This window comes from Tyto alba, unplaced genomic scaffold (genome assembly GCF_018691265.1).
Source record: "Tyto alba isolate M040663 unplaced genomic scaffold, T.alba_DEE_v4.0 Super-Scaffold_17, whole genome shotgun sequence".
NCBI classification, from domain to species: Eukaryota; Metazoa; Chordata; class Aves; order Strigiformes; family Tytonidae; genus Tyto; species Tyto alba.
In genome coordinates, this window is record NW_024881279.1 from 409054 (window position 1) to 424154 (window position 15101).

General features: G+C 63.8%; 3 protein-coding genes across 5 annotated transcripts; 1 reads left to right on the top strand and 2 right to left on the bottom strand.

Moving 5' to 3' along the window:
* The first annotated feature begins 333 nt into the window (after positions 1-333).
* Positions 334-4820, top strand: LOC116963020 (zinc finger protein 397-like). Its single transcript, XM_032998421.2, is given in 4 exon segments — positions 334-724; positions 726-956; positions 1210-1399; positions 2316-4820. Coding segments are annotated over 4 exon segments (1467 nt in total). The 5' UTR covers positions 334-454; the 3' UTR covers positions 3092-4820.
* Positions 4821-6527: 1707 nt separating this feature from the next.
* Positions 6528-10765, bottom strand: LOC116963021 (natterin-4-like). Of its 3 annotated transcripts, XM_032998422.2 has the most exons (4): positions 9838-10765; positions 9528-9563; positions 9038-9149; positions 6528-7917 (listed from the first exon to the last, which is right to left on the bottom strand). In XM_032998422.2, exons 1-4 carry the CDS (start codon positions 10165-10167, stop codon positions 6905-6907), a joined length of 1491 nt encoding a protein of 496 aa, XP_032854313.2. In that variant the 5' UTR covers positions 10168-10765; the 3' UTR covers positions 6528-6904. The 3 variants fall into 3 exon arrangements, with proteins under 3 accessions (XP_032854313.2, XP_042646251.1, XP_042646252.1); XM_042790317.1 differs by lacking the exon at positions 9528-9563; XM_042790318.1 differs by lacking the exons at positions 9038-9149; positions 9528-9563; positions 9838-10765 and adding an exon at positions 8025-8524.
* A 119-nt stretch (positions 10766-10884) lies between these two features.
* CHMP2A (charged multivesicular body protein 2A) lies at positions 10885-14458 on the bottom strand. The gene is given in 7 exon segments (XM_042790328.1): positions 10885-11710; positions 12126-12187; positions 12753-12797; positions 12799-12888; positions 13447-13604; positions 13606-13620; positions 14030-14458. Coding segments are annotated over 7 exon segments (657 nt in total). The 5' UTR covers positions 14195-14458; the 3' UTR covers positions 10885-11588.
* Between the last annotated feature and the right edge of the window lie 643 nt (positions 14459-15101).

The window sequence follows — 15101 nt, forward strand, 5'->3', positions numbered from 1 at the left end:
GCTGGGGGGGGAGAAGGGGGGGGGGGATATTGCATGGTTGGGGAAGGGGGTGATTTGCAAAGCTGGGGGGCTGGGGGAGGGTCTTTGCAAGTTTTGCGGAGCTCTTGCAAGGGTGGGGATTGAGGGGGGGGGGGGGGCACATCGCATGGTCCGGGGGGGCTCTGCAAGGCGGGGGGGGCCACACTGCAAAACCTGGGGGGGGCTTTGCGAGCTAGGAGTTGGGGGGGGGGGGGCACATAGTCCTTGTTGGGGGAGGGGGGCGGAGCTGAGGGACCGGAGTTGGGGGGAGATGTCTTTGCAAAGCCGTGCCCTGCTTCCCCCCCCCCCTCCCAGAGCCCACCCCACCGGCTGTTTTGCAAAACCACCCCCCCCCAACATCGCCCTCCCCCCCCCCCCCCAGCAGATCTTGCAGGGTGGGGGGGGAACCCACCCAGCGCCGACGGATCCCGGCAGCATGGAGACCCCCGCGACACGACCCCGCTGGCGGCTGCAACCGGAGGGGGGCCGCCGGCGTCCCCCAGCCCCTCGCCCCCCCTCGCCGCGCCCGGGGGAGGACACCGAAGGGTCCCCGACGTCCCTGGAGCGGGTGGCCGAGAGGCGCCGCTGGCCGCGGGGGGAGTGGGCGCGGCGGCTGGTCCCGGCGCTGCACGGGGGGGGCGCCGGCACCGAGATGCGGCGGTTGCGCTTTCGGCAATTCCGGTACCAGGAGGCGTCGGGCCCGCGGGACGTTTGCCGGCGGCCTGCGGGAGCTGTCGCAGGGTTGGTTACGGCCGGAGGTGAGGAGCAAAGAGCAGATCATGGAGCTGCTGGTGCTGGAGCAATTCCTCAGCATCCTCCCCGAGGAGATCCAGAGCTGGGTCTGGGTGCGACATCCCGAATCCTGCGCCCAAGCCGTCGCCTTGGCCGAGAGCTTCCAGCTGGGGCAGGGAGATCCCGACGGGGTTTGGGAGCAGCAGGTGAGAGCTGGATCCCGGCCGGGGTTGGGGTTCACAAGGGGCAACCACCCTCCTGCCCCCCTCCCCAAAACTGGGCACAACCCCCCTCCTCCAGCACTGCTTCCGAGCTCGTTCCCACAGGACACCGCCAAAACTGACCCTGGAGAGGCAGGAGGGATGGGAGGTCCGGGCACTCAACTCCCCTCTGGGATGTCCTGGGCACCCAAATCCCCTCCGCAACCCCTGGGTGCCCCTTTTTCGTTGGATCCCCCAGGTGACGGTGCGTGTGAAGGTGGAGGAGGTGGCCCCAGGGGATGTGGAGGACCCCGAAGTGGCGGGAGACCCACCAAGCCCCTCGTTGGAGTCACCCCAGCTCCCCTCTGGGGACAGTTGGCAGGAGGAGGTGGCCCGGGGCAAGGTCAGGTTTGTCCCCAAGGAAGAGGAGCAGCACCTGCAGGAAGCAGGTAATGGGCTGAAGGGAAGAGATCCTTCAAAAAAAAAAAAGGGGGTGAAGAAGCTGTTGTAGAAGCCAGGGGGCTCAGTGGTGGCGGGGTGTCTCCTGCGATGGGCTTGGTTGGGTCCGATCCTCCCCACGGATGCTCCCATGGTGTCATTGCTCTTGTTTGGGGTGGTTTTGTTGCTCTCGGTGGAGGACGTGTGAGAGCGAAGCGGGGAAAAGGGTCAAAAATGAGGTCCGGGTGCTGGGAAAACTCCTGCGGTATCGAGGAAGGAGAAAGACGTGACCCCAAGAAGGATCCAGGTGGAGACTCCGGCAGCGGTGCCGCCACCTGTCACCTCGAGCCCTGTTGTGGTGTGAGAAGAAAGGTCTCCTTGGGCTCAAAAGCCGCAAACTGAAGCAAGAAGAAAGGCTGAGAGATGTTACCTGAGACGTGCCCACCAGTGCGGGAAGCCTGAAGATGGCCATCTCCTGAGCTGCAGAGAAGTTGCAGAAGGATGAAGACCTTGGAGTGAAGATCATGAGTGTCCGCAGAGAGCTCTTACTCTCCCCGTTTGTCCTCTGGAAACCATGAGCCCCAAAATCTTGTTCTCTTCCTCCAGCATCATCTTCTCTGTCACGGCGATGCTGGAAATGCTTCTTTAAGGAGTTGTGGTGTATCGGGGCTGATGGTGGGCTCCTCCCGCCGTCCTTGCCCCCCGGACTGGCTGGGCTCCTCTGCTGAGGTGGCTTCAAGTTCATCCCTCTCGTGGCGTGGCCCGGCGGCCACCCATGGATGGATTTGGGATTTCGCTCCACGGTGGGAGCTGAACCGTCTCCACCGTTGTTGGAGGAGATGAAGGGCAGCAGGGTCGGAGGAGGAGGAGGGTGGTGTCCTCCATCGAGAACCAGCTCATGAGGCATCTTCTCCTTCCCCCCAACAGGTCCCACCGCAGCGAGCAGGGACCCAGAGATGTCCGTTTTACAACGAGAAGACCCCCCGCACCCACCCAGCTCCCTCCAGGGCGTCCCGACAACCGGGGCTCCTGCCCGCAGAGGGACCCACCGGCAACAGATCCCACGGGGTCCCACCACCTTCCCACAGCCCTTCACCCACGGCCCAGCTGGGCCGGCGGAGGACACCAGGAGCCCGGAGAAGCCCTGGGTGAAGCGGGAGCTACCGGCGCAGGGGAAGGACCGCCCGTACCCCTGCGGCGAGTGCGGCAAGAGCTTTGGCCGGTTGACCCACCTGAAGACCCACCAGCGCACCCACACGGGGGTGAAGCCCTACGCCTGCGGGGCTTGCGGCAAGAGCTTCGGCCACCTCTCCACCCTCACCACCCACCAACGGCTTCACACGGGCGAGCGTCCCTACGCCTGCGGCTCGTGCGGCAAGACCTTCACCAACCCCTCGGACCTCAACAAGCACCAACGGTCGCACACGGGCGAGCGTCCCTACCCCTGCGCCGCCTGCGGCAAGCGCTTCAGCCAACAGTCCAACCTCACCATGCACCAGCGGAGCCACACCGAGGAGAGACCCTACCCCTGCGGCGCCTGCGGCAAGAGCTTCAAGTACTTGGCGGACCTGACGGTGCACGAGCGCTCGCACACGGGCGAGAGACCCTTCCCCTGTCCCCACTGCGGGAAGAGCTTCAGCAACAAGTCCTCCCTTGCCCGGCACACGCGCATCCACGCCCGGGCGGCCGCCAGGGACAAGTGACGGGGTTCGGTGGCGGGGAGGAGGAGGAGGAGGAGGCGGCGATGGGTGCCCACCATGGGGGATGCTTGAGCTTGGGTGGGTGGCGTGGACGTGGCGGGCGGCCGGTGTTGGTTCCCTTGCTGGCCGGCGCCACGCGGCTGCTGCGGAGGGACTGGTTTGCCCAGAGGAGCTGCAGCGTGGACTGGGGGGGCGGGGGGGGGGGGGATGATGAGCTGATGCTCGACGTCCTCCACAAGCCCAGTGGCCCCAGGACTTTGCTCCCTGGTCGCAGGGATGTGACGCAGGGGTGAAGATGAGCTGGTGACTGATGTCCCCCCCCGAGCCTGGTGGCTCCAGGACACTGCGTCCCGGGGCTGTAGCGTGTCAGGGGGTGAAGACAAGCCGACGACGGATGTCCTCCCTGAGCTTGGTGGCTCCGTGACCTGACTTCCCTGGTCCCAGGGGAGATGTAACACGGACAAGGACGAAGATGAGCCCACGACTGACGTCTCCCAGGAGCCTGGTGGCTCCCTGGTCCTTCACCCACCTCCACCTCCCCACCACCCTAACCCCGCCACCACCACACCCCGTCTTCCCATCCGGCACCTCCAGTCACAATTCGCCTTTTTTTTCCCCCCTTTTTTTTTTTTTTCTTTTTTTTTTTTTTTTTTTTTTTTTTTTTTCAGTTTTTGCTATTTATTCATCACAGCCAGCGCCGGCCCCTCCTGCCCCGCGCGCCAGGCCTTAAATTTCAGAGACCGACCTACCTCACCGGCCGCTCGCCTGGATGCCCGGGGCTGGACACGGGTGCCGGGGTGGCTTGGGGAACCCTGCCCGGCTCTGCTCCCCTCCTCCCGGCTCGTCCCCCCCCCCCCAGTTCCCCCCCCCCCTTTGCTGTAACGACAGTTTTAGCCACTTCTCTGCACCGCTTTGTGGTTTGGTTTGGGTTTTTCTTGCAGCGCACGGGGCGGTGCGGAAGCCTTTACGGGGGGTGGCACCGCAGCGATGCCGCGTGGTGCTCCGGGCTCGCCGTGCAGCGCTGGGGGGGGGGGGGGGGGGGGTGTTTGCAGCTGCGCTGCGCGCTGCAGCGCGTTTCCAGCTCGCCGCGGCCCTTACCCCGTGCCGGGGAGTCTGTGCTGCAGCGGTGCCTCCAGTGCACCATTTTGCTTGCACCGTGCACGGGCCTTGCGCAGCCTTTTGCTGTCCGCAGCCCCATGCATTGTGCTTGCACTGCAGCGTTGCATCTGCGCCGCAGCGGCAGGTGTCCAGCTGCAGCGTTGCGTTTGCATCGCAGCGCCAGGCTTGTGCTGCAGTGTTGGTGGTGTAGCGCTTACACTGCAGCGTTGCATGTGCGTTGCAGTGTAGCACTTGCGCTGCAGCAGCAGGCTTGCACTGCAGCGTTGCATTTGCATGGCAGCGCCAGGCTTGCGTTGCAGCGCTGCATTTGCATTGCAGCAGCAGGCTCGCGCTGCAGCGTTGCACCTGCGTTGCAGCATAGCGCTTGCACCGCAGCGCTGCATTTGCATGGCAGCGCCAGGCTTGCGCCGCCGTTTAGCACTTGCACTGCAGTGTGACACTGGCGCTGCAGCGTTGTGATGCCGAGGACTCGGTCTCTGCAGCCGTCCGAGCTATTCAGCCGCTGTTCTTTATGCGACACATCGGACGCACAGGGGATCATTCCCCCCCGTACGCGCCGCACCGTGGTGGGGTTCTGGATATTCACACACAATTCACTTACGTATTCATGTAATTTCCAAGATCTCGTTAGCATATTCCTTATTTTCTGAGAAATCAGGCTAGTACGTTGCCACCTCCACCTGCATGTGCACCACAGGCTCTGGGCGGTCCTCCCAGACCTCCCCTCGTCGTCTGCTTCATCACAGCCTCCTCCCTCCGAGCTTGGGGCTGCCTTCCCCAACCCCTTGCAGCTGCGGCCACAAAACCGCTTTGAGCTGGCAGTTCTGCAAGCCTCCCCGGCCTTGCTCTGCTACCTCGCTCCTCCTAGGAGCGCAGGGAAGCCCCGCAGGCGGCCGGGCGGGGGCTGCTGGTCAGGGACGAGCTGTACTTGGCCCTTAGGCGCCTTCCTAAGCGGAGCTACAACCCAGATGCTGCTCCGGGAAGCCGCCCCTCCAACAGACCCTGCTGCTACCGACGGCTTGTCATTTCCCCTGTGTCTTCCCCCCGCAGCTGCGCCTGCACCGCAGCGCTGCACTCGGGCGGCAGCACGGCGCCGGCGCTGCAGCCGGGTGTGTGCAACCCGGAGCGGCCCCGGCGCAGCAGCTGCAGGATCTTGCAGTGGTTGCAGTGCCTCGCGGCAGTTACAGTGCGTTGCGGCGGTTGCAGAAAGTGTGTTGCGGTAGTTGCAGTATGTTGCGGCAGCTGCAGTACATTGCAGCCTTTGCAGTGTGTTGCAGCGTGTTGCAGCAGTTGCGGCAAGTGCGTTGCAGCAGTTGCTGTGCGTTGCAGCGGTTGCATCAGGTGTGTTGCAGCGGTTGCAGTAGGTTGCAGTGCACTGCCGCAGTGGCAGCTAGCCGGTTGCAGTGTGTTGCAACAGCTGCAGTGCATCGCAGCGGTTTGCAGCGCTGCAGCTGTTGCAAGATCTGGCAGTGCGTTGCAGCAGCTGCAGTGCGTTGCAGCAAGTGTGTCGCAGGGGTTGCAGTGCGTTGCAGCAGTTGCAGCGCCACACGCTGCTTGCAGTGCATTGCACGCACATACCCACCCCCACCCCCCCAGGAAATCCGGGGTCCCCCCACCCCTCTGCCCCCCCCAGCCCTCGGGGAGCCCCCCCGGGACCCCCCCAAAGTCCTCCCGGACCCCCCCCCCCCCCGCTCCGGGAAGTCGCCCCCGCCCGCCCCGTTCCCGGGGCGCCGCTCCCCCCCGCCCTCGGCGCCCGGTGGGCGGGGCGCCCGCTCAACTCGCACACCGATTGGCCGGCTCCGCCGCCGCTCCCGCCTTGGCGGGAAGGGGAGGGGGGAGGCGAGGAGGGGGTTAACCCCTTGCGCGCCGGGGGGCGGCTTTGCTCCACCCGCACCCTGCGCGGGGCCAGGACACCCGCCGCCCCCTCCGCCCCCTGGTTGCCTTTGCGGCCCCGAGTTTGGCTTTTTTTTTTTTTTTCCCTTCTTCCTCACGCTTTTGCTTAGAAAATGACTGGGGGGGCGTGTCCCTCATGAACCCCACGCCCGAATGTTTGCCCTGCGAGCGTTTCTCACGAAACCCAAGAGGAAAGGGCAACGCGGGCACCACGGCTGGAAATTGCGTCCCCCCAGCTCTGCGTGGAGAGAGGCTCCTCGAGGGGCAGCTGCTCCGCCGGGTCGGCGAGAGGAGCCTGATGGAAATTAGGGGGGAAAAAAGGAAAAATGGAGACCGTAAGAAATGCATTTTTCTGCATCCTGTGCTGGTGCCATCCTGTTTCGGGGAGAGACAGAGGTTATTGGGGTTAAAAATAGAAAATGCAGACTACAAAAGCAGCGGTTTTCTGTATTCACCGTTGTTGCTGTGTCTTTTTAAGGAGAGATGGAAGTTATTTTGGAGAAAGTAGAAAATAAAGGCTGGAAAGTCAACATTTGTCAGAATTTTGCATTGTTAGTTTCAGAGAGGGATGCAGGTTGTGCCATGGAAACAAAAAGCAAGGCAAAAAAATAAAAATGCGTTTTTTTTCTGCATTCCAAGCCGCTGCCGTTCCGGGGTGAGATGGTAGTTATTTGGGGAGGGGGAAAAAAAAAAAAAAAAAAAAAAACAAAAACCATGAAAAAAACCTTGAGAAAGCCCCGGTGGCACTGCGTTCTCCGGGTCCCAGTGGAGCGAGCTGGATGCACCCACCCGCCTCACCCTCCCCTACGCTGGGCAGGGCTGGACGTCGGCGAGGGGCCAGCACTGCTGCACCCTGGCCCGGACACCCACCACCACCCGGCCGCGAGCCCACCCCGTCCCGGCCACCCGGTGCACTTGACCGTCGCCAAAATCCCGCGTCAGGCGCGCGGTGAAAGGGGTGCGGGCGGCCAAGCGCCGTCCCTCCAGGCTCACCGCGCACGCCGTCCGGGGCTGCAGCTTCTCCTCCACCACCCGGGTGTGGACAACGTACTCGCTGGTGCTGGCTGCCCCCACCCAGGGGACGGTGGTGGTGACGTTGGCGACCGCCCAGCCCGTCCCGTCGAAGGCCAAGGGGGCGGCTCGCAACACCCCACGGACGGTGGCGAAGACCCCCTGGTCCATCGCCCAGTCGTGCTCCCTCTCGGTGACCCCCTCCAAGGTGACAGCTTTACGCGCCTCTCGGCAGCCCTCGTTCCTCATCGTGGCCTTCGTCAGGGTGACGTCCTCCCCGCCCTCCACCGCCCCGCTCACGTTGTAGCGGACGTCGGAGATGGTGACCTCCGCCGGGCCCTTCTTGACCACCAGGACTTGGTACCACTTGAACCAGACCTCCTCGCCGTCCACCATCATGAAGGCAGCCCGCTGCACCTTGGAGACCTTGCCCAGCCCGTAGCGGTTCCTCCCGACGAACATGTCGACGGACGGGCAGCCCTCCACGGCGCCTTTGGGCACACCGCCGAAGGAGTCGTCCACCCAGTCCAACACCTCGAAGTCTCCCACGTTGACCAACACCTTGAACTCGGGGGCGCTCCGCTCCCACCCCCCATATGGGAAGAAGCAGGAGGGACCTCGTTCGGGGACGTAGGCACCGGTGTTGCAGCCGGATCTCTCCGTGGAGCAGACGTACTCCATCCTGTTGGCGTAGCTGTTCCAGTTGGAGACGGCATCGGCGGGCAGCTGGCCTTCAAAATCCACCCACTTCAGGTACGACGGCGCCTCGGCGGCTCGCCTCCTCCGCGGAAGCCTCCAGCTGGCAGCTGCAGGGAGAAAACGGGGGGGGGGGGGTTGTGGTGAAACCGGCTGCCCCCATCCTGCCCCACCAGCCCGAAGGTGCCAGAGCCACGTCCTGCAGAGACCCACCCACCCCGGGGAGCCGCTGGGGCCCGACGCCCCGCACGGGCGGCCAAGGAGACGCTAAGCCGGGGATCCCAACCAACCCTTCTTAAATTTCGGAGGGCAAAACGGGGGGCAACCCTAAAAACCAGAAGAGCAAAGACCTTCGCACGTGGGAGGATGGAGGGACGGGTGAGCCCTGTGCAGGGTCTCCGTGGTTTGGGGAAGGGGGAGGCCGCAGCAGTGGCCTCTGACATGAGTCACTGGGTTGCCCCACGCTGGACGCAGCCTGGTCCAGCTGCCTTCAAAATCCCCAGTGATGCTGGCGGCGCCTCTGCGGCAACGTCTTTAAGGAAGGGTCAGACGTGCCGTGGAAGAGAGGAATGAGAAAATGTGAGAGGAACAACCCCGCAGACACCCGGGTCGGTGAAGGAGGAGGGAGAGGAGGTGCTCCGGGTGCCGGAGATGTTTCCCCTGCAGCCCACGGAGAGCCCACGCTCTGAAAGAGGGCGGGTTTAGATGAGACGCAAGGAATTCTTTATTGTGCCAGGGGGGAGGCGCTGGCCCCGGGGTGCCCAGAGCAGCTGTGGGTGCCCCCTCCCTGGAAGGGTTCAAGGCCAGGTTGGACGGGGCTGGGAGCCCCCTGGGCTGGGGGAAGGGGGCCCTGCCCGGGGCAGGGGGGGCGCCGGGGGGGCTGTGAGGTCCCTTCCCACCCAAACCCATCCCGTGACTCAATGACCCCAGCCCCCCATTCCCCCTGCGCCGCTCAGGGTGGGGAGAAAAAAAAATAGAGGAGTCGGGAGCGAAGCCCAGGCCAGGGCAGGAGGTGTTCCTAGTTCCAGGTCTCACCATCCCACTCCATTTTTAACTATTAATAAACGTCACCGATCCCGTTCTGCCCACAGCGGTGACGGGCGCGTGATCTCCCCGGCTTTATCTCAACCCACGAGCGTTTTGGTCTCCTTTCCTCCCCGTTCCGGCCAGGGAAGGGCAGCGAGCGTCCACCCGCCAGCCAGGGCCAACCCACCAGAGAGCAAGACTCACGCGGGGGCCGCAGAGCGCTCCTTCCCCCCACTCCCACCGGCGCGCTTTCGGCGGCTCCATCGGCCCCGCTGCTTCCGCGGGCGAGGAGGAGGAGGGCGGCGGCGAGGAAGAGCTGTGGGGAAGAGCAGGGGGGGAGATGTGACCCCTCCGAGCACCCGCTCCCCATCCCGCGCCCCAGCGCCAACGCTTGTCCTGGATCCAGGTTTCCTGACGTCCCTTTGTCCATCCAGTTTTTGGGGTGAAATCCCGCCTGGACGGGGCTTTAAGTTTTAACCAAGGCGGGGGAGGAAGGCTGCGAAAGGGGAGAGGCTGGGGAACGCGACACAGCACCCGCTCGTGAGAGCTCTTTTTTTTTTAAAAAATTGTATTTCTTTTATTATTTAATTTTTTAAATAATTATTTCCCAGGAGTTAGGGAGCATCCCCTTTTTCCCCTGAGCGGCTAAAAATCCCCCAAATAACCCAAAACCGCGCCCCGCAAGGCACCGTACCTCAGGCAGTGACATCCCGCCGGCCACCTCCGGAGGCTGCGGTTTCAATAGATATTTTTAATAAACAAACTTTTCCATTCCACCAGCCCCACAACCACATCCTCCTCCCACCGCAGCGGAGCGGCCCCGACGGCTCCGCATTCGCGGGGGCCGGGCTCCCGCTGCTCCTCAGGGGCTCCCAAACGCCCAGCTCCACGTTTTGGGGCTAAACCCAACCGTTTTGGGTTCCGCTGGATGTTTTGCCGTGGGCTCAATGCAAATCCCAACCGGCGCGCGCCCGCAGCTCGCTGGCCCACGCTGTGCTCCCTACCTGGCCTCTGCTCCTGCGCGGATGTAAATCCCTTTTTTGGGGTGTTTTCGGTCCGGTTTGGGTCACCTCTTGCCCTGAGCGGCGTTTTCCAGCGCAGCTCGAGCTCGCCCGGGGACACGCGAGCCCTGGGAAAGGCCAAAGTCTGAACGGGAAGAGAAGTGCAAATAAATGCGAAACAAAAAAAGAAGAAAACCCAGGTGATGATGACTGATAGCGGAAATTACGCCATTTTTCTGCTTTTTGCGGAAATTTAGCATCGTGGGTTGGTTTTTCTGAAAAAATTCTGTTACTGACACTCAAAAAGCGCCTGCGAGTGGCATGAACACCCATCGCCAGGCGGCCGGGAGGTTTCACACACCCAGAATGGTTCCTCTCCCCCCAAAACGCTGCTCAGAAATCAGTATTTCTGGAAAAATCACATAAATCCCTAGTTTTCCCCATGCTGGGAAAAAAAAAAAAATCCCTTTTTAAAAAAATAATCTCCATTTTCTACTTCAAACCTGCGCATCAAAGCAAATTCGAGCCAAGTCAGATCACCCCCACAACTGCAGGCCACAAAACATTCCGCCAACAGACCCCAAATCCGTGCAGACGCTCAATTTGGGGATTTCCCCCCCAAAAAAAAGGGAAGTTTGTGCAGCGAGGACCCAGCGTTTTGGGGAGGTTCTGCCCCCAAAGGGGGTCGTGGCTGCCAGACCCGTGCGGCGTTTCCTCACCCGCCCCGAAGCGCTGGCGCAGCAGTGGGATGCCGAGCGGCGAGGCCGGGGGGGCCACGTGGGGCGACCCAACCAACCCCCCCTCCCAGCACCCAGAGCAGCTTCCGAACGGGGGGAGGAACCCAGCTCCCCGGGACCCCAAACCGACACCCCCTCCCCCCCCCCCCCCCCCGATGAATCCATGCGGCCGGGCCCACCCCCCCCACCCCGACCCCCCCCCAACAGAGCAGCCACCAACCCCCCCCCCCGTCCCTCCCCAGTGCTCCCAGTCGCTTACTGGGGGCACTGGGCACCCCCCCCGCCCAGGAAGCAGCCGGGGGGAGGCAGCAGGTACCAACGTGCGGCCTTATTGCCCCGGGGGGGGGAGAAAATACCCCCAAAAGGGGCAAATAGCCTTGGGGGGGGGCGGGGGGGGGGAGTGCAAATACCCCAAGAGGGGGCAAATAATGGAAATATTGGGGCAAAGAGCTCCCAGGGGGGGAATACCCCAGGAGAGAGTCAATAATGTAAATAAAGGGGGAAAATACTGGGGGGGGGGGGGGGGGGGAAATACCCAGGAGAGTCAATAATGTAAATAAAGGGGGAAAATACTGGGGGGGGGGGGGGGGGAAATACCCAGGAGAGTCAATAATGTAAATAAAGGGGGAAAATACGGGGGGGGGGGGAATACCCCGGAGGGGGGGAAATACCCCAGGAGAGAGTCAATAACCCAGATAAAAGGGGCAAATAATGCCGGGGGGGGGGGGGAAATGCCCCAGAAGATGGGGGGAAATACCCCCGGGGGGCTGGGGTGCTGTAGTGTCTGGTGTGCCCCCCGCCCCCCCCCAGCCCAGGGGGGGGTCAGGCAGGGTTGAAGGTCACCCGGGGTCAGCCCCTGGTGGGGGGGGGGGGGTTACGGGGTCACTAAAGGTCAAGGTGGAGGAAGGGGGGGGGGGGGCGAGGGTGTCAATTTGCGGGGTCGCAGAGCAGCGGGGGTTAACCCCGGGGGGTCTGGGGCTGAGGGGGGGTCCGGGGTCAGGGGTCAGGGGTCAGGGGTCAGTCCCGGCGCAGGTTCTTGAGCCGTTCCTCCAGGTCGGCGTCGGCGTCGGCCAACGCGGCCGCGGCTTCGGGCGCCCGCCCCTCCCCCGCGGCTAGCGACCCCCCCGGGGGGGGCAGGGCTGGGGGCAAAGGGCAGAGGTCAGGGGGTCGCCACCCTCCATCACCCACCCCACCCCCCCCCCAGATAAATCCCCTCCCTCAAAATCCCTTGGGACACCCTCCCAGACCCCCACCTGCCCCCGAATTATCCTTCAAATCCCCCCCCCACACCCCCCCGGGCATGCAAAATGCCCCCCCCATTTCCCTACAGCCCCCCAAAGCCCCTTAAGTACCCCCAAAATACCCCCCAGCCCCTAACTACCACCCCCATGCCCCCCCCAGCTGTATCTACCACCCATCACTCCCCCCACACACACCCCTACCCCTAAAATTCCCCCCCCACACCCCCCCATGGCACCTTAAATACCCCCCCAAGGTGTCCAACTGTCCCCCCAAAAAAATTCCCCCCCCAAAAAAATTCCCCCCCCAACTCACTGGCCAGCTCGTCGGTGAGGTTCAGCCCCAGTTCATCCAGCACTTGTGACACCACCGCGTCGCTGGGGGGGGACAAAGGGGTGGGGTGTGACACCGGGACCCCCCCCTCCCCAAAACCATCCCCTGACCCGCTCTGTCCCCACCCAGGGGGTCCTCAACCTTCCCAGCATCCCATATCGCCCCCCCGCCCCCCCCCCAACCCTCCCCAGCCCACCCAGGCTGTCCCCACGTGTGTCCCCCGTGTCCTCAGCCACGTCCCCACCTTCCCGTCCCCTCACGCCCGCTGTGCCCCCCCGTGTCCCCACCCCACCAGTCCCTTCCGCGTCACCCGTGTCCCCACCCCGCCACATCTGTTTTCCACATCGCCCGTGTCCCCCCGTGTCTGTGTCACCCCACGTCCCCACCCATGTCCCTGTCTTCCGTCCCCACCCATGTCCTCCACGTCTCCATCCCTCATGTCCCCCCCACCACCACCACGTCCCTTCCACGTCACCCATGTACCCCCGTGACCCCCCCCCCCTCACGTCCCCTTCCCAAACCTCCCACCCCAGTGTCCCCGTCCCTCTCCCCACTGCGCCCACACCACCACATCCCCGCCCCCCCCACCGGACCCCATCCCCCCCCCACCTCTCCTCCTCATCATCCTCGTCCCCCATGGCGTCGTCGATGCGCGTTCATCAGCTCCTCTTTCATGTCCATGATCTCCGCCTGCTTCTCAAACTCCATCATGATCTTCTGGATCTGGGGCAGCTTCAGCTGGGGGGGGGACACAGGAGCGCGGCGCGTGGCACACGGGGACAGGGGGATGTCCCGGGGCCACGCCGGCCAGTTCACAGTGGCTACAGCCTTGGGTGTGTCCCCATGGCCAACTCAGGTGGCCACAGTCTTGGGGACGTCCCCATGCCCACCTTGGGTGGTTTTCTGGTGGCCGTGGCCTCAGGGACATCCCCTGATGCGCTCATGGTTACCAGGGTCTCACGGACATCCTCGCGGCCACCCCAGCGGCTCGTGGTGGCCACGACCACCGGGATGTCCCCCTGAAGCAGCTGGTGGTAGCCATGGGCTGGGGACATCTTCACGGGCAGCCCAGGGCAACCTGTGGTGGCCACAGTCTCGAGGGTCTCCCTGGGGCAGCTTGTGGTGGCCACAGCCCTCGGGATGTCCTCAGAGCCACTGCAGGGCAGGTGGCGGTGGCCACATGCTCAAGGACATCCCCATGGCCACCCCAGGCACCTCCCAGTGGCCACAAGCTTGGGGACATCCTCATGGAACAGCTCACAGTGGCCACAGCTTCGGGACGTCCCCAGGGCACCCACCTGGGTTCATGGTGGCCATTGCCTTGGTGACGCCCTTCATGGCCTGGGCCATGGAGTTGTTGGACTTGAGGGTCTGGATCTTGAGGGACACAGCCTGGACGTTGGCCCTCATGGTGATGAACTTCTTCACGTACCGTCGTGTCCGCACCAGGTCCTTCGCCATGGATTTTCACCGCGTCCTGATGGCCAAGGGGGAGACATCGAGCGGCGTGAGGTCCCCCGCGAGGTCCTGGGGTTCTCCAGGATCCCCTCTGTGTCCACCACGGTCCCCGCCACCACCTCAGCAGTTTCCTGGTCCCCTTGTACCCACGTGGTCACCTGGGGACTTCTACAGTCCCACATTCTACTCCCCACCACGGTCCCCGGTCTCCCCCAGCATTCGAGTCCCTTCCACGGTCTCCTGGTCACCACTGTGGTCCTCCCAGTCCCACCACTGTCCCCTCAGGCCCCCTCTATGCCCCCTGGTCCCACCGTGCTCCCCAATCTCCTCCACGTCCCCACCGTGGTTCCCCCACCGTGTCCCCTGCTCCCCACGGCAGCCTCCTGGTGCCCTCCACGTCCCGTCGCGCCCCCCTCGGTGTCCCTCACCATCTGGCCCTGCTTGGCCATCTTCTTGATGTCGACGATGATCTTCTTCTCCTGCGCCTCGAGCTTCTGCCGCTCGCGGTCGAGCTCCCTCATGGCGCGGCAGCGCTCGCTGGTTCTGCGCAGCAGCTCCTCCGGCGTCTTCCGGCGCCCAAACAGCAGGTCCATGGCGGCAGCGGCACCTGGGGCACGGGTGGGGACACGGGGACATCAGGGACACGGGTGGGGCACAAAAGGGAGGGCCCAGAAACAGGGGACGTGGGTATGGGGGACACAGGGACGTGGTGGGACGTGGTGGGACATGGGTATGGAAAATATGGGGACGGGGTGGGACACGGACATGGGGGGGACACGGAGCACACGGGGACATGGTGGGACACGGATATGGGGGGGACATGGAGCACGTGGTGACATGGTGGGACACGGATATGGGGGGACATGGAGCACGTGGTGACATGGTGGGCCACGGATATGGGGGGGACATGGAGCACGTGGTGACATGGTGGGACACGGATATGGGGGGACATGGAGCACGTGGTGACATGGTGGGACACGGATATGGGGGGACATGGAGCACGTGGTGACATGGTGGGACACGGATATGGGGGGACATGGAGCACGTGGTGACATGGTGGGACACGGATATGGGGGGGACATGGAGCACGTGGTGACATGGTGGGACACGGATATGGGGGGGACATGGAGCACGTGGTGACATGGTGGGACACGGATATGGGGGGGACATGGAGCAGTGGTGACATGGTGGGACACGGATGGGGGGGACATGGAGCACGTGGTGACATGTGGACACGGACATGGGGGGACACGGAGCACACGGGGACATGGGGGACACGGATATGGGGGGACATGGAGCACACGGGGACATGGTGGGACACGGATATGGGGGGACACGGAGCACACGGGGACATGGTGGGACACGGACATGGGGGGGACATGAGCACCACGGGACATGGGACACGGACATGGGGGGAACGGAGCACACGGGGACATGGTGGGACACGGACATGGGGGGACACGGAGCACACGGGGACATGTGGGACACGGACATGGGGGA

Bases quoted from the DNA above. Each gene is read 5' to 3' on its own strand.
- LOC116963021 (XM_032998422.2), bottom strand. From the start codon at position 10,167: ATGGGTGTTCATGCCACTCGCAGGCGCTTTTTGAGTGTCAGTAACAGA. The intron at 9,564-9,837 runs GTAGGGAGCACA...TTGAAACCGCAG, and splicing joins CGCGCAGGAGCAGAGGCCAG to CCTCCGGAGGTGGCCGGCGG. The intron at 9,150-9,527 runs GTACGGTGCCTT...TCTTCCCCACAG, and splicing joins GCGGGATGTCACTGCCTGAG to CTCTTCCTCGCCGCCGCCCT.